This window comes from Antechinus flavipes, chromosome 3 (assembly GCF_016432865.1).
Source record: "Antechinus flavipes isolate AdamAnt ecotype Samford, QLD, Australia chromosome 3, AdamAnt_v2, whole genome shotgun sequence".
NCBI classification, from domain to species: Eukaryota; Metazoa; Chordata; class Mammalia; order Dasyuromorphia; family Dasyuridae; genus Antechinus; species Antechinus flavipes.
Genome location: NC_067400.1, coordinates 77959753 through 77985481, shown reverse-complemented (window position 1 = coordinate 77985481; position 25729 = coordinate 77959753). Strand labels below are relative to the sequence as shown.

Here is a 25729-nt window from a genome sequence, read left to right as displayed (position 1 = left end):
ATGTCTTTCATTCAACCACATCAACCACATATGTTCTCTTATATTAGAAGGAATATTGATAATCTGCAGAGAATCCAGGGAAGAGCAACCAAGATGGTGAAACTTGTTAAATTCAAGCCATGTGAGGAAAGGTTAAAGGTATGGAAGATGTTGAAAAAGACTTGACTAGGGGACATAATTGTTGCCATTAAGAACTTGAAAAGCTTTCAACTAGAACTTAGGATGGACTTTGAATTATAAGCTATAGGATTATAGATCAAGAATTTGAAAGGTCTTTAGAGACTAATTGGCCCAAATCTTTTTTATAGCTGAGGAAATTGAATCCTAAGGAGGTTGAGTGGCTTGCCAAGAGGCAAACATGTAGTAAACATTATCGGCTAGACTTGAATCCAGTTCCTCTGAATTCAGAGTCATCATTCTTCCTATGGTACCATACCACTAGACTTCAAAGATCTGATATGACCTCTCCTACATTCTGTCTTTTTTTCATATAGAGCTCTATATTGTGCCTGGTATTTTCTATATATGTTCAAACATTCATATTTGTATATATGTACATGTATGCATCTTTTCCTCTATTTTCTATTATACAATTTTTGAGGTCAAGATCATGTTTTGTTCATCCTTGCATACCCTGTAGTTCCTACAACTTTGTGCATAATGGTACCAAGTGGGTATTTATAAAATGGATGAATGCCAACATAGGTTTCTATTGGAAACATCATTAAAAAACCTTTTAACCTATTCAAATTTGTATGGAACTTAAAAGGGTGAGATAAGAAATAACAATTATTAATACTTTTTTAAAAAAGTGACATAATTTCTTATTATTTTCATTACCTCTTGCCCACTTTATTTTTGTCTTTGACTTTGCTCTTGAACTGGAAGAGAGCTACATATCCATAACTTCCTCAGTGCTAGACTCCTGAGGCTGAAATGGTCTGATCAAATCATGTACAAAAAATACAGGGCAGGCACTGCATTGCTGAAACTGGTCAGGACTCTTGAGACCTACTTCATGATTTTTCATTCCTCTCCTCATTTTCTACTTTCTCCAGAGAAATCATAAGGCCAATGGCTTCCTAAGGGATGAGTTGTTAATCCATGTGTATCATTGTTCAATGCAGTGAAGAGGGACTAATTGAGAAATACCTGGGGAGGAGAGAGAAGAAGAGAGGGAGGAATAGGAAGAGTTAGAGGGAAAGAGAAGGAGAGAGCAAAATTGAGATTGCAGTATTTGGCCAGAATGCTATTTCTGGTTGGAGGCTTAGAACTGAAAAAAAGAGAATTATTGTTTTAATTTTTTTCAGCTTTTCAGGAGAGAGAAAAAAAAATTAGACTCTGATTCCCTTTAGGCAATGAGCAAGAAACAGTGGTCAGGGTAGCCTGACTAGTTGGACCAGAACTAAAACAGGCATTCTCCCTTTTTTCCCCCAGACTTAGTTCAAAAAGAGCAACCACATTCAATGCTGAGGGACTGTTTGGCAGAAAAAAGCATATAAGGGGAAGAGTAGTCTACTTACCCAAAGGAAGAATGTAAATAATGACTGGAAAGCCCTGATTTCCATCATAGCTCTACATCATTGCTAGGTTAGGCATCCAAATACTGATTTTAGAAAGCTGATTTCTTTGAGGCTTATATAATTTTATTATTAAGGCAGCCCAATCAACAGATTGATTTGCCTTCATCCATGACTTTATTCATTTTATACATACTGTCTTCGAATCTTCAAAACTGTTTTTCTTTCAAAAAAATGAGCAAAGTAATAGAAATGGAATAGGGCTAAAGAAAATAAGTTCTATAGTTGGAGAATAAGTAAAAAATCAAAGTAATACTGTTTTCAGAGTTTTTTTTTCTTGAGTATTTTCTGCATCAGCTATTTTACTTGAGCCCAGTCTTCATCAGCTAATGAGATTGCTCAAGGTCATTACATTTGCCATTTTTTTTTTTTACTATATAGTACTGATGGTAATGGGAGTATTATAGGTAAATATTGAGGTTTTAACTCATTGTATATGATAATCCTTATCTCTAAAGCAGGCAACATGTTTAAAGGAGAAATATTGAATTATTTTGATGGAAGAAAACAGGTCTTAGAAATATCCAGAATGACTCACAACTCATTTGCCAGCTAACTATGAGTAATGCCACTCCACTAAAATGATTTTATTTTTAAATAACTAAAATTATGTAGAGTGGAAATATCTCTCAGTTTAAAGGAGCTAAGACAATTCAGTTTAAGAGCAAAATTAAGTTTGTTGAGAGTGGGAAGAAAGGAAGGTAAACAAAATTTCTCAGTATAATTTTCTGTAGGAATTTAAATTATTTAATTGACAATTTCCTTTCATTAAAAATTTTTCTTGCTTCAAAACACGTAGGCTTAGGTCAAGTAGAAAAATGACTAGAAAATAAATTCAAACTAATCCATCTACTTGCATAGCCTAAAATTCAATTTAAGAAATTAACAAAAGAAAAACAAATGAGTACTGTTAATACATCTATCATTATTGTTGTTATCAAGGGAACAATAATAATTATTTGTTTGAAAGATATATCCCCTGGATTAATTATTTATTGGCCAATCTTGTGGTAATAAATCTCAAACAGCAGACATTGTCTATGACTAGGCCCATATTTAGAACCTTGCCAGCCTAGTAAAAATGGTGAAACTTTCCCTCAGTTGACAGAGTTTTCAGGAAACTAAGAACACCTCCATGCCATAGTGAGGCATGAGAATAGGGATTTGTATTATTATTTATGAATAAAAAACAATAATTCCTGAAAAATAACCACTATTTATGAATTTAGGTCCAATATAAAAAGCTGAGTATAAACCAAACAAGATGGACAAGTCTAGTTTCATTATTTAGAATTAAATGAAACAAGAAGCCACAAAAATAAAAATTAATGGATACAACACCTCTACTTTTTTTACTCCTTTTCTCTCATCCTCTGTGTTTGATATCCCAGTTAAAAAATTTGTGTTAAATATCTGCTGTGTGCTATGCACCATAACAAGAGTTAATGGTACAAATTCTAAACAATGAAACTAGACTAGAGGAGTACGCAGATCCAGACCCTTTTGGTTGAAACATTGAAGATGTGAAAGGAAGTGATGTGAAAAAGTCTGGAAAGTTATTAAAAGCTCAAGCTGTGAAGGGCATTCATATCAAGCTGAGGGGCTTATATTTTGTCCTAAAGGTGATCTGGGTCACTGATGATTTTTAAGTGCAGAGATGATGTTTCATATTCACACCTGGGTCTAGGAAGATTCTTTTGGCTGCTGTGTGGAGGCTGGGTTTGGAGGGAGAAACTAGAAATAATGGTCTTCCATATAAAAATTAAAAATTTTTTTTAAATCACACTTACCTAAATTGCATATTTGGTTATATTTGCAACAAGAACTGACCATCATCATTACTGTTGCCACAATTAAAATCCTAATAACTGATGCTGAATTTATATGCTGACATATAGATTTCAACAGAGAATATGTACTTACATTGTAAAAAGATAAACATAATTTGTATTGTTGTTCTATTTTTAAAATATGGAGATTTATGCAGAAAAAATAAATGAATAAATCCTCTGGTGGAACCAGTATGGAAATATAATGGTTTCCAAGTAAAGCCAGTGATTTCAGCAGCTTTTTCACATGTGCTGACAAGATATCTCATGGAAGTATGCAAATTTTGGCCACACTTTGCATGCAAAATGGTTCTTTCCCCCCCAGCAGATTAATGTGCTTACCCAACAGACCATTTACTTTAATCAGCTGCTATATTAAAGCTATATTATTACTTTTTGTAGCACTTGATATACTCTTCAGAATGCTTTCATCTATATCACTGTATTTCAATGACAATCCTGAAAGGTTAAGTGAAACATGTATATTTCTTAATATATCCTGCTTCCCCTCTCAGATAACAATCCTTTATAACAAAGAAGAAGAGAGGAGGAAAACCAATTCCGCAAAACTGATAAGCACATCAACCAAGGCTGATGTGATGTTCATTGTCCCATGACCTCTGCTCTCTCATAGCTCTTCTCAGAGCCAAGACTGGCCATAGCCATTTAAAAGTGAGACATTTTATCTTGATTTTTATGGATAAGGAAACTGAACTTTAGAGATGTTATGGGTTTTTTCCCTCCCAAATGACCATATAATTCATGAGGAGTAGAACCCAACATTCCAGAGACTCAGCAGAATATATTTCCCTTTTAAAATGAACATGACCCTTTTATCTGACCTGATACCTAGGATATTTTGTACATCAGGTATGTAGTTATAATATTATTTTCCATTCAAAAGCTTTAATTTAAAGTGGCTGTTATGTGTCAGGCACCAGGGACAGGAAAACAAGAGGAAAAAAAAATCCTATTTTCAAGGAATTTATATTTTATTGGGGGAGAAATATTTCCTCTTTTTCTCTCTTTCTTTCCTCTTCTTTCCTGCCGCTTTTCCTCCTTCCTTCCCTCCTCCCCTTCCTTCTTCCCTCCTGCCTACTTTTTCTCTATCTCTCTTCTTCCTTTCTTCCCTCCCTTCTTTATTTTCTTCCTCCATTTCTTCCTCTCTCTTTCCCTCCTTTTCTCTCATTCCTCCTTCTTTCCTCTCTTACTTCCCTTCTTCTTTCTTGCTTCCTCCTTCCTTCTCTTATCTCCCTTTCTCTTTTTCTTCCTCCTTCCTTTTCACCATCCCTCTCTATCTTTTCCTTTCATCTCTTCCTTTCTCTTTTCCTTTTCTCCCTCCTTCCCTTCCTCCATTCCTTCCTTCCTTTCTTCCTTCCTTTCTTCCTTCCTTCCTTCTTTCCTTCCTTCCTTCCTTCCTTCCTTCCTTCCTTCCTTCCTTCCTTCCTTCCTTCTTTCCTACTTTCCTTCCTTCCTTCCTTCTCTGACTTCTTTCCTCTCTCTAATGGAGGAAACTACAAGCAAAAAATATGTACAAATAAGTCACATACAGAACAAATTGAAGATAACCATCAAAAGTCCGGTTTGTCTGAATAGTAGAGAACAGGAAGAGAAGTAATGTTCAGTGAGGCTGAAAAGGTAGGCTAAAGCCAGACTATGAAGCAGTCTAAATGCTAATCAGAGAAGTTTATATTATATCATATTGGCAATAGGTAGCCAATGAAACTTCTTAAGCAGGGGTGAGATGTGGGCAGATCTCTGCCTTAGTAATATCAAATTTTCAGCTGAACGGAGATTAACAGTCAGCTGAATTGGAGGAGTAAGAGACTTGATGCAGGGACTTCTATTAGGTACCTCTTGCAATCTCATATGTGAGAAGTAGTATGGGTCTGAAGTAGGATAGTGGTTCTGTGAGGAGGGAAGAATCAGATGTGAGAGTCAGTAAGCACTCATTAAGCACCAACAGTATACCAAGCACTATGCTAAGTTCCAGGGGTACAAAGAAAGACAAAAGGCAATCCTTACTCTCAATAATCTGACAGTCTCATAGAGGATATGATAAGCAAATGAATATGTAAAAGAAAGCTAGGTACTGGATAAATAGGCAAAAAATTAATAATGGGTAGGTACTAATGCTAATTAAAAGGGATTGGGAAAGACTTCTTGTAGCAGATAGGATTTTAGTTAGAGTCTGAAGGAAGTCAGGAAAATCAGGTGAGGAAAGAGAGAACATTCCTGGCATGAAGGACAACCAGAGAAAAAACCTGAAGGTGAGATGAGAGATGTTGTAAAAGCAGAATTGGCAAAATCTAGTTAACCGATTAGATGAAGGTGGGACACATGCTCAGATTGTGCTCAGTTTCACAGTGAAAGTGCTTTTATGGGATGCATTATTATGCAATGGTATTTGTTTTGGATGACTCCTTATTTTTAATTACAACATGTTTTATAATGAGCATCGTGATAAATTGATATTTGGTTTAGAATTCATGGTGTTAAGTCATTTTACACACATTAAAGCATCCAGTTTTCCCAACTATTCTGTGAAATAAGGATGCCGTTTTATTCCTAATTTACAAATGAGAAAGTTTGGGATCTGAGAAGTGTAAGTCCATCCAGCAAAAGATTTGAATTCTTGTTTTTTGATTCCAAGACTAATGTGCTTTCTACTACATCAGCTAGATACATACCATGGATTGAATTACATTTTTTAAGTCCATGCATTTCTCTCTGCATATAAATGTCAAATATGAGAAAGGACTAGCTTTACCCTTGGTTTAAGAGTGGTTATCTGCTACTTTATTGATTTCATTTGTTCTAATAGTATTTTTTTCCCTTTTCTTAAGGCGTGTGATATTTCACTTTAAGAGAAGTAGTCTGAGTTACTTTGGAGGTGTTTGTTCCAAGACAAGGGGAGTTGGAGTAAATGAGGTAACAGTTGGTTAATTTTTTAAAATGTGTGACCCAATTCCTTTTCAACTTTAGTCCCCATATTGCTCTTCACAGTCACATGCTACTTTATACACTTGTTATTATATGCTACCATATTGTCTAAGACAGTGGCAATATCAAGAAAGTAGAGTTGTGGCTTCAATTAGCCTCAGCACTCCCAATGTGTTTCCTGATTTCACAAAACAAAGATTTATTTATTTCCACTTTGGGCTTGACAGAATTAAGCCCAAGACTGGACTAGATTCTTTTGGCTTTCCAAAGATAAAGTATTATTTTGCTTATAATGTACAGCAATCCTCCCCATGTGTCTTTTCTCAAAATTATAATAGTTTGCTACTGATCCATTGTATTTTAATTTATTCAGTGGATATGACTTTTCTTTCTGTTTTTGAATACAGCATCTATTTATCCTCATCTTTGCCTCTCTATCTCTCTGTCTGACTCTTTGTTTCTGTATCTTTCTCTGTTTCTTTCTTTCTTTTTCTCTCTCTTTTTGTCTGTCTCTCTCTTCAAATCAAATATCTCTTCCTTTTTGCTATCTGTCTCAATGCTTTAACTTCTAGTAATTGTATCTTTTGTACAGTAAAAATTCCTGAAAACAGGAACTAATAATTGGGAAGTGCTGGTAAATGTTTAAAAATTGGCTCTCAAAAAATTGTATGCACAAGACACTTTTGTTTAATCTGCATTTTAAAACGTTTTCTCCATCGTTTTCTTAGGGTCTAGATGGTCAACAAAAGAATAAATCAAATCCTGATTTAAAGTGTTTGCTGATAGGGTGTAAAATGCCTCCCCTGAAAATTTAACAGCCAGCTCTCTCGAGATGGTTTCATCTGGCTCCAGCTCACTACTGACAACTAAAAGCCCAAATCCTACCCTTTAATGATACCAAAAGCATGGTGGGTTGATGTGGGATTAATAGAAGTTATTCTATGAGCTCTCCTATTGATTGGGAGCCTATCTCAGCATGCTTATCATCTGATAACTAACTTGGTTGTAGGTTGGGTTGATATGGATTCAATATGTGAATGAAATAGCCTTGACATATCTGTGCTTGACAATTTCATGTAGGAAGATGGAAAAAGATGACCAGTGAATTAGAGAAGCAATTTGGTTCTAGGGCCATGATACAAGGGGAAAAATTTAAGTTCATATGGAGTTCAATAACAATGTAAGGTGTGACCTACAGCATAGGACGTTGAGGTGATGATATGGTAACTATGAAATAATAATAACTAGCTTTGTGCACTCTCTCAAATGTTTCCCACACACTTTCAACTCTGAAAACAGTATGGTCTTCCAATGGCAGTGGCACAAGGATTATCCCAGAGTCTGGCACAAAACCTTGGAATCCAGTGGGAACCTTCTAGCAGAAAGCCAAGTACGTGTATTGACCATCTTTCTCACTTTTGTGCCCTATATATTTCCCTGGATAATGGATACATCAAATGTGTGTCAGGAAATTATTCTTTTACTTCTTATTATGTATAATTATGTAACTTAAATATTTTAGCATAGGCTTTTGTAAAATGGGCAGTTTCCAGTTTTAGCTCCCAACACATTTGTTTTTCATAATTACATTTTCTAAATATAAAATAGAAATATATGATTACCCTAAGAATGTTGTATTCTTTTATCTTTCGGTTCTCAGCATATTGGTCATCTTTTTCATGCCCTGTAGGATTGACCATAACATTTTCTTCAAATTTATACTCATGTAGCACCAAATAAAAATGGTTACAAACATATTATTTTCCATGAGCAAAGGAAATGAAATATGTTTCCAATGACTTTTCAATTCATTGAGTTTTCAAGTGTTTAAAGGGCTATCATGTGGAAGAAGACCTGGTCTTTGTATGGGGTCATCTCAAAAAATGAGACTTGGAGTTTCAGAAAGATAAGATTTGGGTTCAATTCTCATGACAAAATTAAGATTAGAACTAGTAAAAAACGTAATGAACTGACTTGTGAAGACTGGAAGTCTTTAGGCAAATATAAGATGACTACTTGTTAGCAACATTGGAGAAGGGATTCTTGTTAAAGTAGGGATTGGACCTTTTTAGCCCTGAGATTTTGTGATCCCATCTCCCCCCTCAGAATGCAATGCAGCCATTGTAAGCAAGTGGTACCATTTAATACACTGATTTCATTAAGTCGTGTGAATTCTTTTTATTTATTTACATTTGACTTACTGTTTATTTTCCCCAAGACATGTACAAATTTTCATGTAATGACAATAATAATTATAGTAATTATTTTTTATCCAGGGTTTGCATGAATACCTCCAAAGTAATTAAGATTACCTCTCTTGCAGTTAAATGTCTAATGCCTTAAGAAAATAATAATTATTAAAGCTGACATTTATGTAGATTTACAAAGTACATTATCCCAGTGATGATTGTGACAGCAACCCTGTGAAGTTGGTAGATACCAAAGGTAGTGTTTTTTTTTTTTTTTTTTTTTTTTAATACAAATGAGCTTAAGATTCAGAGAATTTAAGCCATTTTTCCTACAATGACACAGCTACATACATTGAGGGAATACTTAGGATTCATTTTGATTTTTTTAGTTATCTTTAAAGAATATGAAGTGATAGATGTGCCATCAAATACTTGGTTTTTGTAAGATCCTGTAGTTGAACAGTTGCTTAGATTGATTCAGGAAATGACTTGAGTTGCTTATGGCTGGATTAGAGTAATAAATGACAACACTTTGGGCTTGGTTTAAAGAAAATTCATTTTATAACTTAACTTTTTTTGTTCATTCATGCCTTATATGCTTAGAGATTTCTCTGAAATTTAATTTGGTTGTGAACTTTGAATTTCCTTAAATAGTGGCATTTGAAAATATTTTAATAGAAGTATCTTGCAGTCTGTTTTTTAGGACATGCTCATCTTTAGTGAGAGGGAAATTGTTTTTATCTATTATCTCTGACCTTGTAGCAATCTTTACTTGTCCTATAGAACAGAAAGGAGAAAAATTGAGAAGAAAGCTGTAAAATGGTAGTGGGGAGAGAAAAGATCAACGTTCTTTTGTGACCACCCATTAAATGTGTGAGTCCATGATCTACAAGTCATGTTTATAATTATTTCAGATTTTTGTGTGATAGGGAACTACCCAGCTGGGTATTCTTCAAGTTTCCTTGAGTATAGTAACTTCTTTATATCTGATCACCTAAATCTTCTCAACATTTCAGCATAATTCTTATCTGCCTGGAATGAAGCCTTTAAAAGAAAAACACTGCTCCCATTCAACCTAGTGCTTCAAACCAAATCCTTCTGTTAATGATATCTCTTTTGGACCTCATAATGACACTGTGAAGCATGTTGGAGGGAAAGTATTGTTATTATCCTTATTTTCTAGATGGAGACTGAAAGTCAGAAAAATTCAGTAACTCCTTCCATGTTCATAAGAGAGAAATATTGAATCTGGGGGCAAGGTGGATATGGTCTGAGATACATGGCCTTCTGAACCTACTCAGAAGGCAACTAGGGACAAAGTCCTTTTCAAAGGGTGAGGATTCATGATGCAAATGTGACTTGCCTCTTGTCTTTTGTGTTTTTCTGTTGTGATTTTTGTTTCATCTGACAAGAATGTGACTGCACGGAATCCTGGGGTGGATGCATCATGGAGGAAACAGGGTAAATAAACACTTTTGCTTTAAGTTTTCCTAATTGTAAATGAATTCTCAGTGCACTTTCTGGTTAAAATGCTCCACATAAAGTGAGTTGCTGGTTATCACTTTAGCCTAAATTGAATTTTTGCTACAATTAAGATAATCATCCAACCAGCTAGAATTGAAAATGGTTTCTGAAGGTTCTATTTTAATTATTCATTTAAGGTCAGAATTGTAGGTATTCTTTTCTACACATTGACTGAAAAAAGGACACTATTAATTGTCTGTTAATTTAGTGTTAAAATATTTTTGTATACTTAAAATGGATTCTATTATTTGCTAAGTTGTCAGTGACTATCAATGCTGTTTCCTATTTTAAACGATGCTTAGTAGTTACAGGTAGAGTAATAAAAATTATGATGATGCTCAGCTTTTGCAATCATTAAGGGTTAAGTTTTATTTTTTTTTAATAAGAAAGATTCCTTTTTTTCTACATAGAGACAATCTTCAGCTTATAAATTCTCAGCTTAAGTTCCTTTCATGTCATAAATCCCTGATTTCTCTCCTGGATTCTGTTATTATCATATGGAATTGGATCACCTCAAATCTTCTGCGAGGATAATACAGAGGAAGCTGTCCCTTAAGTCTCTATCTCTAGGAGATCATTAATTCCAGAAGCCTTCTTTTTTCAGCCAGGACTTATACCCATTTCCCTTATATTTCCCCAGTGGAAGTGTTTATCATAGGAACCTGTGTCTCTTACACTACTCAATACAGTTGTATTGTACAATTAATGCAGTTGAACAGAGTACCTGGCACATAGTAATTTCTTGAGTGTAGGAGTTCCAACTACTGAAGATATGAAGAAGGGAGAAACCTTTATTGTAGGAGGTATGTATTTGCTTTGGAAGACAATAAAGAAAACCTAGGAACAATAGGAAATGTAGCCCCAAGGCGAAAATTAGAATGCATTTCCGTATAGACCTTATATAATATTATGCACTATTTTATTCTATCTATCTAATCATATCTAAGTATTATCAATCAATAAGCCACAAGCAATTCTCAAGAAATTACAATGTCCCAGGTACTCTGTTCAACTGTATTATTCCTGCTTCATATCCTTTCTCTGTCCAATCTATCCTCTACATAGCTGCCAAACTGATTTCCTAAAGTTTAAGACTGACCATGTCATTTCCCCACTCAGTGCATTCTAGTCTCCCTATTGCTTCTATGATTAAATATTATATATAGATAGATTTTCATAGATTAGTTGTAGTTTTTAGTCACATAGTCATTTCTGACTCTGTGTGAACCAGTGGTCTTTTATCCTTCAGATTTTTTTGGCAAAGAATTTTTTCCCACTGGAATTGTTTTCTTCTCCACTGTATGAAGAATTGAAATAAATAGAGGTTAAATGACTTGTCCAGGTCATACAGTTAGTAAATATCTGAGGCCAGATTTGAACTCAGATCTTCCTGGCTACAAACTTGGTGCTCTATCTACTGTACCATATAGCTGATAGATAAATTACTCATCTGTATTTAAATAAAAAAACTACAAAACATAGGAATGAATGTACCATTATTTAACATGATAAGTAGTAGCCAACTAAAATCAAGTCTCAACATAATGTAGAGAAGAGACTTTTCCAATAAGATCAGGGGTAAAGTTATATCACTACTCTTTTATATAGTAGTAGAAATGCTGCTTATTTTGGGTTAAAGCCTTTCACAACCTAGTCCCAACCTACCTTTCCAGCATTTTTACTTACCTCCATACACTTTGTAGTCTAGATAACCTGGTCTTTTTACAATTCCTCATGCAAAACACTCCATTTCCCCTCATTACTTTTGCCTTCACTGTTCTCCATGTGTACAATGTGATCCCTCCTTACTTAGAATTTCTAGTTTCCTTAAAACATTTATCGAAAGGGTGACTTGATACATTAAACTTTTCTTAATTCTCTTCCACCAGCTACTAAATTTCCTCACCCCAAATCACCTCCTGCCTACACACACACACACACACACACACACACACACACACACATGTATATATAGATATACTCATACATATATGTCCAGGGTTATGCTGGAGCCAGTTCTTACTGGCTGATGAGAGCCAATTGTTGTATTTTCAATGTGAGTATTTGTACCTGGGAAATCTGCTGATCAGGGTTTGATCTACAATTTTGTTGATTTTCTAAACTTAAAAAAATGATGGGGAAAATAATCCAAATTAAACTTAAAGATGTATTATCTCTCTCTTTGTATATACAAATATATGTATTAATCTATCTATCTATATATATGCATGTATGTATTTTCTGGATAGCTAATTGTTAATCATTTACTTTCATATTCCTGCATAAATCCATCCATCCACATACTTATTGATATATTTATGTACATGTACATGTATTATGTATATGTGCACATATATACATATACATATATACACAAACATGCATGCATATGTGTATATGTTTATATATAGATACACATTTGGATATGTGTATTATCTCTCCTGATGGAATGTAAGCTTCTTGATGACAGGAACTGTTTCATTTTTGTCTTTTTTTCTCCAGCACTTAACAGTGCCTTGCTCATAGTAAATGCTTAGAAATGCTTGCTAAATGATTGATTGCATTATTGGTTTAAAAGCTTTTTGTGGATGAGTTTGAGAACTTAACCTCTTCTGACATTGTTTCCATGATAAAATAGATACCTATTTTATTATTTATTTTATTTATATAGTATATATTATTATTATATGTTATATATTTTATGTATTATTTGTTTTGTTTTATTATTAATACCCATATATTTCTCAATAACTAACTTCTAAAGAAAAATTTAGAAATATAACCCATATATAAATCAAATATTGCTTTTCTTTAAAAAAAAAACTCTAAAAAACAAAATTTGCCAAACCTAGTTAAATAATGATTTTTCTTTAATAAAGAAAATATGATTTTATTGTAATGATGTGCTGTTGCTTTAGAAATACAATTAAAGCCCATCAGAATCCTATTTTATGTATGCCTGTCAAACCCAATTCTATTATTATTACAGATATGCCAAAGGAATAACAACAAATGGCCATTAAGATTCATGAACCAACTTTATCTTGTCTATATTTATAATACCTTTCTATATCTTGGTATAACTAAAAAACAAGTAATTTCATGAATGAATAATAGGGGGTAAAAGGGACCTTTGTTTGATGATCCTCTGATTGTTAATATAAAGTGAAGGATAAAATTGGGTGTCATATGCTTACTAGAATTGCTTGCTGCTTTCATGGAAGATATCCAAATCAGGATCTAAATAAATGAGGAATCCTTTCCAGGTGCCAAAGTCCTCCAGTTATTTCCATTTATAGATGATGTACTGAAAGCTCCAAGCCTCAGAACTTTGCAAAAACTCCTAAATAAGATCTGTTTACTAAAATAATCCAACCTACGTAGTCTTAGAAGAAAGACAAATAGTTTAATAACTTCAATCATAATTCCTGATTGCTCTCTAAAATGACTTAATCATAGTTTACAGTAACAATTTCACCAACAATGTATTAGTGTCCTAATTTTTCCATATTCCTTCCAATTTTGTCATTTCCCTTTCTGTCATTTTAGCCAATCTGATATGTATCTTAACATTTTAATTTGCATTTCTCTAATCAGTAATGATTTAGAACATTTTTATATGACTCCATATAGCATTGATTTCTTTATCCTTAAACTGCCTATTTATATCCTTTGACCATTTATCAGTTGGGGAGTGACTTACATATATATATAAAAAAGAATATGTGGTCAAATAGTTAATTTATCTGAGAATTGAAGAGAATTAGCAGAGCAGTCCAAAAGTATTTTGGTCTTAATTCTGTCAAACTTTTTCATTACTCTCCCTCTTTTAGTCATCCATCATCTTCCTATTAAACCTGGATGTGAATGTTGTCTCTGAGCTGACTCTTAGCCGAATTCTATATTCCATTATCCTATATCCTATATTCCATTGAGTATATTGTTTTTCACTGAGCATATTGGCTTTTATCATCTAGTCTGCCCTTGAGGAAGAGAATTGAGAAAATAAAATGATCACATTTTGAACAGCTACTTAGAAAGCCCTAGATTCACTGTTGAGTAGACTGTGGATGTAACCTGTAGCCAATATGCCCCCCTCCTACATTGGACTTTTTCTCTGAATCGTGGACACGCCCAATTCACTAGGATTTTTCTCTGCTTCATTGTTCCCTGAATTAAGGGTAGAACTAAGGAAAATCTCTTAAACAAAACTTAGGTATAGCTTATGTCTTGAGTCCTTCCATTGAATCCTTGGAATTTCTCCATTTTCTTCATTCATTTTAGAGTAATTTCTAGTGTTTTTGCATGCATAGTTTATCTAATTAGAGGAGAATATTTGAACTCTTTTGGAGTGTCTGGTCTCTTCATTTTTTTGGTGAATTATTTACCTGATTCTTTATCCTTTTAGGGTGTCACATTCTCGGAAGTTCTCAAAATGCAGCATTTTGGAATATAAGGACTTTTTACAAAGAGGGGGAGGATTCTGTCTTTTTAACAGACCAACAAAGGTCAGTATCACTATGAGTTTCTCTTTTTTCCATCAAACACTAGTGACAAACCAGTTGAAAGACAATCTCCAAATCATAATAGATTAATTTTTCCTTTTCACGAGACTTTTCTGTATAGAAGACCTGTGGAATGCCATAATGATAACAACAGCTTAGGGTTTCTGATTCCTTTATTTTCCATTTTGGTGCTAAGTGCAAAAGGCTTCTAATTCAGGTATGTTAAGAATTCTTTCTTAATGGTTTAAGGTTAGCCTACCCTACTAGGCAGTTGGTTAGATTAATTAAATAGTTAAATAGACCAAAGAAAAATGTGAAGATCATTTTTATTAGTCATACATCTATTAGCTATGCATTAGCTATGCATCCATATTATATTATTTCTTTGCCAAAATATGTGATTTATTGACATGACAGCTCAGTGACATTGAATGTATGGTATTTAGAAAATTCATCCCCTTCTTGGCAAAGAATCCAGAAATATTTGTTAGTTAGAACTGGGATCAAGGGTAGGTAAAGTAGGAAGCCACAGAGGTCACAAACACAATGAGACACAAAGAGATCCTTTTTTTTTTTATATCATTTTATACATATGCATTTTAGGAAGAAGTAATCAGGTCAAGATCACATAGCTAGTAAGTGTGGGTTAAGAATTCCTGCAATAAAGGGTTAAAGTCTCTGGAAGAGAATAACACATAGGAGAAAGTTTTTTTCAAATATTTCTTGAAGTGCACAGACATTTTGTCTAGGCTCTGAGCTGACTCTTACATCATAAACCTCAGATTTTCTTTTGGAACTCATATGAGATATGATTATTCTTAGAGTATTTTCTTAAAATTGATTGAGCAATGAAGTAATTTCATCATTTGAAAAAATAAGTGACTACTGTAGAGAGCTGACAAATAATTTATCCCCACACAGTAATTCAATAACCTTACTGTACTCAGGATGCTAGTTTGATTCTTGATATCAACATAAAGTCACCATGAAATTGGGGGAAATTTTCAAGTAATTTTGAATCATTAAAGCTGTTGCCTATCTTCTTTGATGAAGACCTTGGCAAAGACCTATGTAGAATGGAAATCTAGTAGTTATATGGGTTAGAATGAGGTGAAATCAGTAATAACGAATAACAGATGAACTAGCCATGTTTTCTCATTCCAGTGTACATAGTGGATAATGTAACATAAATGGATAATTTGCCAATTTTGTACTTCTCTCAATAATGGAAAGAGCTATCATTTAGAAAGAAGAACTCTTAAGAATCATCAGAACTCTTCCATCCCCTAAATTTGTAGTTCAGAAAAGTTATGGTTTTTAAATTCCCATTTTATTTCTGAAGTCGTCTGGAATTAAAAAAAGAAAACAAACCAGATAATTTAATGCCTTGATTGCAGAATGATTGGTGGGCCAATTTTAAAATGATAAATATAAAATAATTCTCTTTAAAAATATAACATGTAATTTGTTTAATCTGTAGAACAGAATGCAATGGTATTTATTACTATCTGATATATATTCATTTATATCAAAGATAAGTCCCCTTTTCTTTTCTACCTGGTGCATATAACAAATATACATATGACTAGCTGTATATACCAAAATGATCATTGTTTTGGGAACTTCCATGATGCTTAGTTGATTGATACAGTCATCCTGATCTACCCTTGGGGAAAGTTGCCATAGGAACTGAACCCAGAATAATTCATCTGTAGTTGGTTTCCCTCTACTCTCCTTGGATGGAGTTTCTTTCACTCAGCTGTTAAGACATCACAAGGTAAGGAAGGGAGGAGGAACTATTATCCCAGTCTAGTATGGCAGTACTAAGATAGATTTCTGTAGTTACTAACTATGGTCCCATCTAGATGAGCTAGAGCCATATTTTGGTACTTCTAGTGTTTGTCTCTTCCTGGAAATGGTGAGAGGAGTGGAAACGAGGGCTCTATGCTCTCCAAGATCATCTAGTCTGGTTTATTTTAGCATACAGTGAGAATCTCTGCCATAGGAGAACTGGGCCTATATTAAATCCTTCCTTGGACATTTAATTAGCTGTCACATAACTTCTCTGGGTCTTAGTTTCCTGCTTTGTAAACCAAGAAAGTTGAATTTGGTGGTCTCTGAGGTCCCTTAGAACTTTAAATCTCTAATCCTAGGAAGAGTTCATTAATTTAGCTAGTACAGCCCTATATTTAGATTTATGTAAAATAAATTTATTTATTAGTCCCCTCCAGCTTTTTTAATTATTCCTGGATTTTGATCATCTAAATCATAGCTTCTTTCCTTTGGCAGAGATAAATGAGAGAGCACTGTTCTTAGAGTTCTATTTCAGCTGTTTTTTATGTTTAATTCAAGTAATTTCAATGACCATTTTTTTAGGAGAGGGAAGGGAGTATTTTATCATGACTTCTTCAAGCTTTGTTTGGATTCATTTAATTATGCCCACTGCACATGCTAATGACTGAAACACATTGATCTTTCATTTTCTTTGTCATGAATTGTCAACCAACAGAGGCTCATCCAATTTCTTTTAGCACTGTTTTTGAGTGTTCCTGCTGGAAGAGAAGAGTGATCTGTTCTCTCTTTCTCTTTGACAGATCATCTCTTTATGAACAATTCTAGGGTCAGACATACTCTCTGTAAGTCTAATAAGTCACGTTGCTTGGAACATTTCCCCCATGATGTTATCAAACACTCAGCACCAGTGGAGTAGCATAGAACACCTAGGGCAATGTCACATGATAATTGAATAGCAGATTTTATTGACTTGTTTGCTTTTCTTTGATATTCATTTTTTGTGATCATATAATAAATTCCTTTTATCACCATTCTCTTTTAGTTGTTTGAAGCCACTGAATGTGGAAATGGCTACGTGGAAGCAGGAGAGGAATGTGATTGTGGTTTCCACGTGGTAAGCATTTGAGACCTTTGAATACATCCTTCTAGTCTAGACACTGAAAAAACAAATGCAAGGGAAAGTTCTACTACTCATCATAAATCATACCTTCCAAGATTTACCTCAGCTCAACTGTATTTAGAAAATTTAGAGAGTCATTTGCTATAGTCTATGGTTGAGTGAATAGTTATTTGAAAAAAATAGAATGGATTCTTTGTTATCCATTTTCTTGTTTCTTTTTAAGTTTACTTAGGCATCTTTGCCCAAGTAGTGTAATGATGTAAAGGAATGTAGATTATGGAATATTGTTTCTCCCTTAACCCTAAATTTTCTCTCCCCAATTTCTCTCTGTCTCTCTGCCTCTCTCTGTCTCTGTTTCTCTCTCTCTTTCCTTCCTTTCCTCTCTGTTTCATCCCTCTATCCTCTGTTTCCTCCCTCTCTTCCCTCTCTCTCTCCCCCACCTTTGACCCCTTCTCTTCTCCCCACCTCTCCTCTTCTTCTGGAGTTCTCTTGACTCCAATTTCACACCCTGGATTAGATGACCTGTGAGGTTCCATTTAGTTCTCAATTTATATATTGTTGTTCATTTTCTTTCACATCAAACAAATAGATATTTATTGAGCACTTACCAGTTGCCAGGCACTGGCCTAGGCACTTGGGATACAAAGTTCTCTGAGATTTTTTGCTCCCAAAGAAATTTTCTTTTCAAATACTTGTTTGTCATTTCTTGGATACCTTATTTGGAACCTCTTTCTTGGTGAGGATCACTGTGAAATATTAAAGGGAAAAGTTATCATTGATAGGGAAAGAGAGAACATTTATCTAAATTGATCCTTCATATGAAGTATTTTCTCTTAGGAATGCTATGGCGTGTGCTGCAAGAAATGCTCCCTTTCAAATGGAGCACACTGCAGTGACGGACCTTGTTGTAACAGTACAACCTGCCTTGTGAGTTACTCTAACACATATTCATCCTTTTAACCTCTAAAGTAGATAAGCAATCCAAAGAATACTTAACTGTGAGGAAAAAAAAATACTTGTTCAGAAGTTATCATAGATATTTTTCGTGGTCACTGTATTTAGCAGCCTTAAAAATAATTTTAAAAAATTTAAATAATTAAGGGCATCAAAGATACCTGGAAATACCTAACCCTGTATTTACAAAGAGAAATCCTCCCACCTTTCCTGTCTCTCTGAGACCTTTCTGACCCTGATAACATAGTATTGTGAAAATTAATTTTCCAGCATGACTTTACCAGCTTAAAAGTGCTGTCTGAAAGCTTCCCCAGTATGGGATGGAGGTTTTGTACTTCCTATGGCTAATATATATTGCTGTTCCCTTCATATCTTTGTTTTCCAACTGAGTTGCCTTCCTGGCTGTGCTAACAGGCTATAGCCTCAGCTGAATTAAGAATTAAGTGTTCCTTAAAGCCAGGATAGTAGTAAAGCAAAAATGAAAATAAACCCAAGATTAAATCTTATTTTGCATACCCATAAGAGGAAACATCTTTCTTCATTGAACTATATTAAAATATTAGATAAACCTAATGAAGATGGAATATATATTATATATACATATACATGAATGTTTGCATATTCTACATAATATAAATAAATTATAAGGAATTACTTTTTGATAAAACATAAGGAAGAACTTACTACTAATTAGAGATGTTTAACAATGGAATAAGATGCTCTGTTATCTTGGTGCTCATTTAGAATGATGATGTCAAATTAGTTTTTGAAACCTGAACATGTTACTTTTTTGCTGGTGATTCATAGGCAAGCAAAGTGGGTGGCAGCTGGCTTATATCCATTTGATGTCTACCTCATGACTCATGCTGGTTGTTTGGTGGAAGTCATGACTTAAAAGGTTCTGTTAAAAAGGACATTTTCAACTTAAAAATGAGAAGACTATTGGAATTTCCAAATAAGTGATTCTGAAGCTTAACTAATGAATCTCAATTTCTAGTTTCAGCCACGAGGGTATAACTGTCGAGAAGGAGTAAATGACTGTGACATTACTGAAACTTGCACTGGAGATTCTGGCCAGGTACAATGAAATGTGATCATCTGTTTCCCAATTTGGATGTGTCACCTTGTCAATTTATTTTAAAAAGTATTTGGCAATGAATATTTCTCTGAACTTGTTTCTGCTTTTCTTATCCATTTTTCCTCACATATAATACCATATTATAATATAGTTTAATAGTAAATTATGAGTTTTGTTGTTTATAAAAACTAAGGAAAGTTAGTAACAGAAAGTTTCTATTATACTCTTGAGGAACAAGGCCTCATACTGTCATAATTTAATTCTTCATTTCCCCATTCATTTGGGATATAATTTATTGAGAGTATTGGCATTATGATTTTAGCTATTTTTTATTTTTTAGCTCTCTTTTCTTAGTATTCCTAGCTTCTGGGTGTGAATTTTCCGTATGCAGAACATTTTCAATTTTCCCACATTTCCAGGTCCCACATATAGAAAATGGAAATATTTTGATTTGAACCAGGTCAATTGAACCAGGTGTCAAATGCAGTGATGTTAAAATAGGTTCCCTAGTAAATATATTCATTGGCTAAATTTAAATAGGCATATTCAGGTTATTCTTAATGTGACTTGACATTGCAATTTTGTACATTTAGGTATGTTGGTAGGTTTATTCTTTGCATTGTTCCTCTGATATGTTGTCACTTTGGAGACATTGGGTATTATGTTTCATTTTTAAAATGTCATAGTGGATAGATTACTGGAGCTGGAATCAAGAAGACCTAGATTTAGCCTGTTTCTGACACTAATGTGACTATGGGCAAATCATTTAACTTCCCCTGCCTCAGTTTATTGATTTATAAAGGGGATAATAGAATGTCAACTGTATTTAGCCCACTGAGTTGTACCTGAGATAATGCTTTGGTAACTTTAATGCATTATATAAGTAACAATTATTATTGAAAATCCATAGGAACTACATGCTTAAATTGTATGGAATTTATGACTCATGTCTTAAAATTATCTTTTGCAGCCTTTTGAAAAATCTAGGTGTTCTAATGAAAATTAGGATGTCATTGACTAGACTTGAAATACTTTTAACATGAGCATTCAATGGCTAAGATATGTGAATTAACCTGTTATATAAATGCCTCATCATTCAAAAGCGGTTCTTCAAATCTCATTTGAGCAAGCAAAGTTAGTATGGCATAATAAATAAGTGTAACAAGTAAACAAAAACACTGGTTTTTGGAATCTGTAACCAGGGGCTGATTCCTTCTTTTATTATCATTGTGACCATTCTAAGTCTCTGTCTCTTGAAGTGTAAGATGAGGGACCCACATTAAATAATATCTAAGGGCTTTTCCAATTCTAAATTTATAAATGGCATAGTGGATAGAGCATCAGACTTGGAGTTCTGAATTCAAATTAGATTTGGGCATTTATTTGACCCTGAGCAAGTCACAATCTTATTGGTTTTAGTTTTATTTTTAAAATGAGATATCCAGACTCATGTCCTGTTTAACTTTAAATCTGTGATTCCAAGCTGAGAACTTCTCTGCAATTTTAAGTTGGTTTCTTAATGATGTATTAGGTGACCAAGAAGGAATGTTATTCAGTGGAAAGCTGCTTGATTTAACATGAAAGAGCCTGGGTTTGAATCCCTTCTTTGCTATTTGCTCCCTGTTAGATCTTGGTCCTGTTACCTAATCTTTCTATGACTCAGTTCCTCATCTATGAAATGAAAGAGGTATAATAGATGGCTCCTGAAGTCCCTTCTCACTCAATCCATGAGTGTCCTAAGTGGACTAAACAAGAGATGTGTGATATAGAAGTTAAAAAAAAAATAAAGCCTTCTTTTTTAAGGCACCCATTGCAAATTGTACATGTGACCTTATGTCACTGAAACATCATTCTTGATCATAGGAGTAGGACTCAGAGAATAAGTATCTATGGACAATATTCAGCAAATTAGCCACACTGTCTGTTCAGTTTGTTTGATTTAGACATATTCATGAAGTTTATAGAAATTCTTTTCATCATAGCTTATGAAAGATTCACTAAAATAAATGTGTGATGAAGAGAAATAGCTTATGTGGATGTGATCATCGAGTTTTAGTTAGTCCTTAGTAGAGAACCAATGACATCATGAAGACTTTATCTTGATTTGTATGTGAATTGAATATGAGCGGAGTAGAGCTTTGCAAAGTCCTTCCTCAGCTCCACTTTCTCCTCAAGTCATTGAAGAACAGTGGCAAAAAAAAGATCAAGATGACTAGTAATGGTCCAAGATGTAGTGGAGGACCTTCTCCTTTCCTTCCTAAATTAAGTTTTTGCCCAGTTACAGTTTGTCTGAGGCAACACCCCTTCAGTGACTAAGGGCTAAGAGTTAGGACAAAAAAATCGTTCAATTGATTGTCACAAGGATATCAATTAATCTGAGAGGGGAAGACTCTCATAGTTTCTGGAGGAACAAAAAACAGTTATTCTTTACATTCATTCAAAGCCCTCAAAAATCTAAACAATGAATTACTTTGACTTGATTTGGGACTATCATTGGCCATTCAGTGAGAGCCAGAGTGATTTGGTTTAAAGGCTTAATCAAGTAGCTCCATTTAAAACACAATAGGCTTTTTAAAAGGCCTGGTTTTTCAGAGCTATATTTCAAGACATCAAAAATGAAAACTGCACAGGACAAAAAGCAAATTGTACCAGCTTTTTGAAAAAAAAATTGGTAATGAGAAGGAGGAAGATGAGGAAGAAAAAAGAGCAGGAGGAGGAGAAAAAGATGAAGAAGAAATAAGAAACAATAAAAATGATGATGATAATAGCAACATTCATCAACTTGTGCACAAAGTGATAGATTGAGTCCCCATAGGACAGCTGCTGCTATTCTCATCTAACATGGTAAAGAGAACTAATACAAAGCAATCATCCAAAAACCTGGTTCACTCCTTCCCACAAATACACATAGCATCCAAAGGAGGAGTAAACTTAAACTTAGACCATAATAGTAGTGAGGTACTCATGCAAAAAATATGTGTGACAAGTTTTAACAGATTTAGGACCAGAAGGGATCTTAAGCACAATTAAGTCTAACCCTTCTTTTGGATAGATGAGACAACTGAAGCCAAGAAACAAAAAGTGATTTTCCAACAATCAGCACAGTCTGGCACATAGTAGACAGTTATAAAATGCTTATTAGCTATCTAATTTGCCCAGGGAGACATGGTGAGTGATTATGAGGCAGAATTTGAACTCAGCTCTTCTTGGACCCAAGTCCAGAGCTACAGCTATAGTTAGTTCCAATTAGACTTTCTGAAGCATATTGTTTGAGGAGATATTTAGATGTGCTACTTAAATAGGCAGCATAGCCCATTTAAAATAGGAATGTGTAAACATTATTGCATGAATTACAATCTAGTTAATTTTTCTTTTTTAGGGGATTGTCTCATAGAACATAAATGCCTTCAAGGAAGGCATTATCTAGTTGCCTTCCTGAAATTATTCTATTGATTAACAATCTCCATTTAATGACTAATAAGTATGCTCTGACTATGAATTAAATGTAAATTGTCTCTCATGTGACTTTGAGAATTTGTTGCTATGATGTATTAACCACACTTGGCTTTCTAAACACACAGAAACAGAGTAAAATTTGGCAAATTAATTGTGGACATATGTTTGTTCTGGGTTGAAACATTTCCCTCTCTTCCCAGCCCTCCCCCCACATTCCCCTCCTGTCTATATTTCTGAAATTTTTGGTGTTTTTTTTTTCCCCCCCCTGGGGGAGAAAGGGTATCTACCTGATATTATCATATGGAAAACTATCCTTCCTCCACTGCAAAATTGCAGTTTGTTTTAGAGTGTTCCCTGGGGGGAAATGAAAGTTTGTAATTTGTTCATGATTTCTGAGACAACATATCCCATATTGTTTAGTCATGTCTCACTCTTTGGGACCTCATTTGGGCTTTTTTTTTCCTTTTTGGCAAAGATACTGGAATTGTTTGTCATTTCCTTCTCCAGCTCATTTTTATAGATGAGCAAACTGAGACACATAGGGTTAAGTGGCTTGTCCAGGATCCAGAGTTTCACAGCTAGTAAGTGTCTGATTTGAACTCAGCAAGATGATTCTTTCTGACTGCAGACCCAGCACTCTATATACTGTACCACCTACCTGCTCCCAACATATGCTGTGGGCAAACCTTAAATTTATTCTAAGCTTCAGGGTTGGTCTACTTTTTACTCTTGTCAAGTTGACTCTCTCATGCTCCATTCATTCAGGTTGCTTGAATTCTGGAATGAGTGGAGAGTTTATTTTGGTTGATTAATGCAGTCTTGATTCTGGATTCCAAGAATAGATTTCAGAGAAAAAACTCACTGACAATTGCCCCATTTGTAATAGACATGGAACAGTCAGCCAGGGCTTGTTTCTGAATTCACAAATGTAAATATCTGTTAAAGGAAATTACTTATTGGGAAGAGAAGTATTCCAGAAGACATATGTAATTGAATATTTTTGTAAACAAATGTCCAGAAAGATCAATATGCATTGTTTTTGCAGTTTGATAACTCTACTTAAAATATGGGAAATGAAAATGATTTGGATAAGTCAGTATGAATTGTCACATTTGCTCATTTAATTGCAGAGATGCATATATTTGCTCTCTTTAATTGATTCTTAGGACTATGGAAGGACTTCAGTTTGGAATTTCTCAGCTTTAGGGCACGTGGTAAATCAAATAAGAATTTAGAAAAAAGTCTCCTCGGCCCTACCCAAATCAGTAGTATTCTGGGTGAACAAGTGAAAAAAAATGAAATATATTTTTAAAGAAATGCCTCATAAAATGGTCCTGCTAAGACAATAACAACTCCTCAGGCACAATTGTTATAATAATGATTCAGTCTTTAGGGAAATGAGGGCAATAATAGCACAGCGCTCATTTTGATAGAAGGTAGAAAGCAGGGAATTTTTTTTTTTCTTTTATAAAAAAAGCAACACATAGGTATGGAGCTACTACCCAGTTACTGTGTACAGGGTACAGAGTAGTAGACCCATGAATGGGATACAAAATTGGCTTTTTTTTTTTTTTTTACAATTTTTCTCTAGAATTATAATCTGACCTATTTTCTGAACTGTCATTTTTCAGCAATCATGCTTTTAAAGCTGTAATTAAATAAATTCAATTTCTTATCATAGTGTAGCAGATCAGCAGTTTGACTTCTCTGAATCAGAACAGTTTGTTTCAAGGCCCACTTCTACCGCATACATCCTGTGTGAACCTGGCCAAATAATTTAATCTCTCTATTTCATCAGCAACTTTGAAAAACTTTACATTTCAGGATAGTTACAGCCCAACCGATAGAAGGAATTTGCTTATTAGAAGCTTTCTACAATAATAATATCACAATTGCCCAACCTCAAACTGTTTACCACACAAAAATATCTAACTACTACTTATATTTTTCCAGCCTAATTTGTCATATTTTAAAACCATTTTACATTCATGAGTTAAAAAACAAGTTTGACGTATAACATGTATTATTTTTCTAATTTCTAGTTAAAACATCGTTTTTAATTGTCTACTCCTTGACTTTTCAATATTGGGCTTAATATACATAAAACTATTTTTCTAAAATCTATGATGCATTTTATTCACTATAAAATACTTTAATTCATGTACAGGATATTTGCCATTTAAGTAATTTCTCAACATTTACTAATAGTGTTGTGTTTTACAGTGTCCACCCAATCTTCATAAACAAGATGGATATTCTTGTAATTCCAATCAGGTATGCCAAGATTTATAAATTTTAATATAGTTTTGCATGTAATATGCACAGTCATTTGCATGATTTTTTTACTTGTGTCTTTTGAAGATAGGAAACAACTCAAACAACCATCAGAATGAATATAGAAATATTAAATATGTTACTTTTAATTGTAGTAGAAAATTATTCTTTTAAGATTGGACAAAGAATAGATGACTAGAAATTGGATTATTGATGTATGAATATTTTTAAGTAATTTCAGTAAATATGTTCACAAAGCAGTAGTCTGCAAGGACTAGAAGAGTAATAATCTTGAGATTTCTTCTCTATCCCACTTTAAGTAGAGAATTTATACTTTTTTTAATCTCTGGAAAAGAAAAGATTTCTCAGTATTTCAGAATGTACTGTTAAGAAATCTTAAGTCTTGAGCCTATTTCCTTTTGTATTAAAAGAGAATGACAAAATGAATGAAAGAATGAATGAATAAAAATAAAAACAGAATAG

At 33.9% G+C, this 25729-nt stretch overlaps 1 protein-coding gene across 3 annotated transcripts in view; it reads left to right on the top strand.

Moving 5' to 3' along the window:
* The window catches only part of ADAM23 (ADAM metallopeptidase domain 23), a 213117-nt gene that overhangs the window by 149035 nt on the left and 38353 nt on the right, over positions 1 to 25729 (top strand). For all 3 annotated transcript variants that reach the window (XM_051983695.1, XM_051983693.1, XM_051983694.1), the window contains exons 12-19: positions 6256 to 6340; positions 7652 to 7742; positions 9954 to 10002; positions 14474 to 14573; positions 17407 to 17478; positions 18322 to 18411; positions 19436 to 19516; positions 25196 to 25246. In XM_051983695.1, coding sequence (XP_051839655.1) covers positions 6256 to 6340; positions 7652 to 7742; positions 9954 to 10002; positions 14474 to 14573; positions 17407 to 17478; positions 18322 to 18411; positions 19436 to 19516; positions 25196 to 25246 — 619 coding nt within the window. The remainder of the gene's footprint in view (positions 1 to 6255; positions 6341 to 7651; positions 7743 to 9953; positions 10003 to 14473; positions 14574 to 17406; positions 17479 to 18321; positions 18412 to 19435; positions 19517 to 25195; positions 25247 to 25729) is intronic.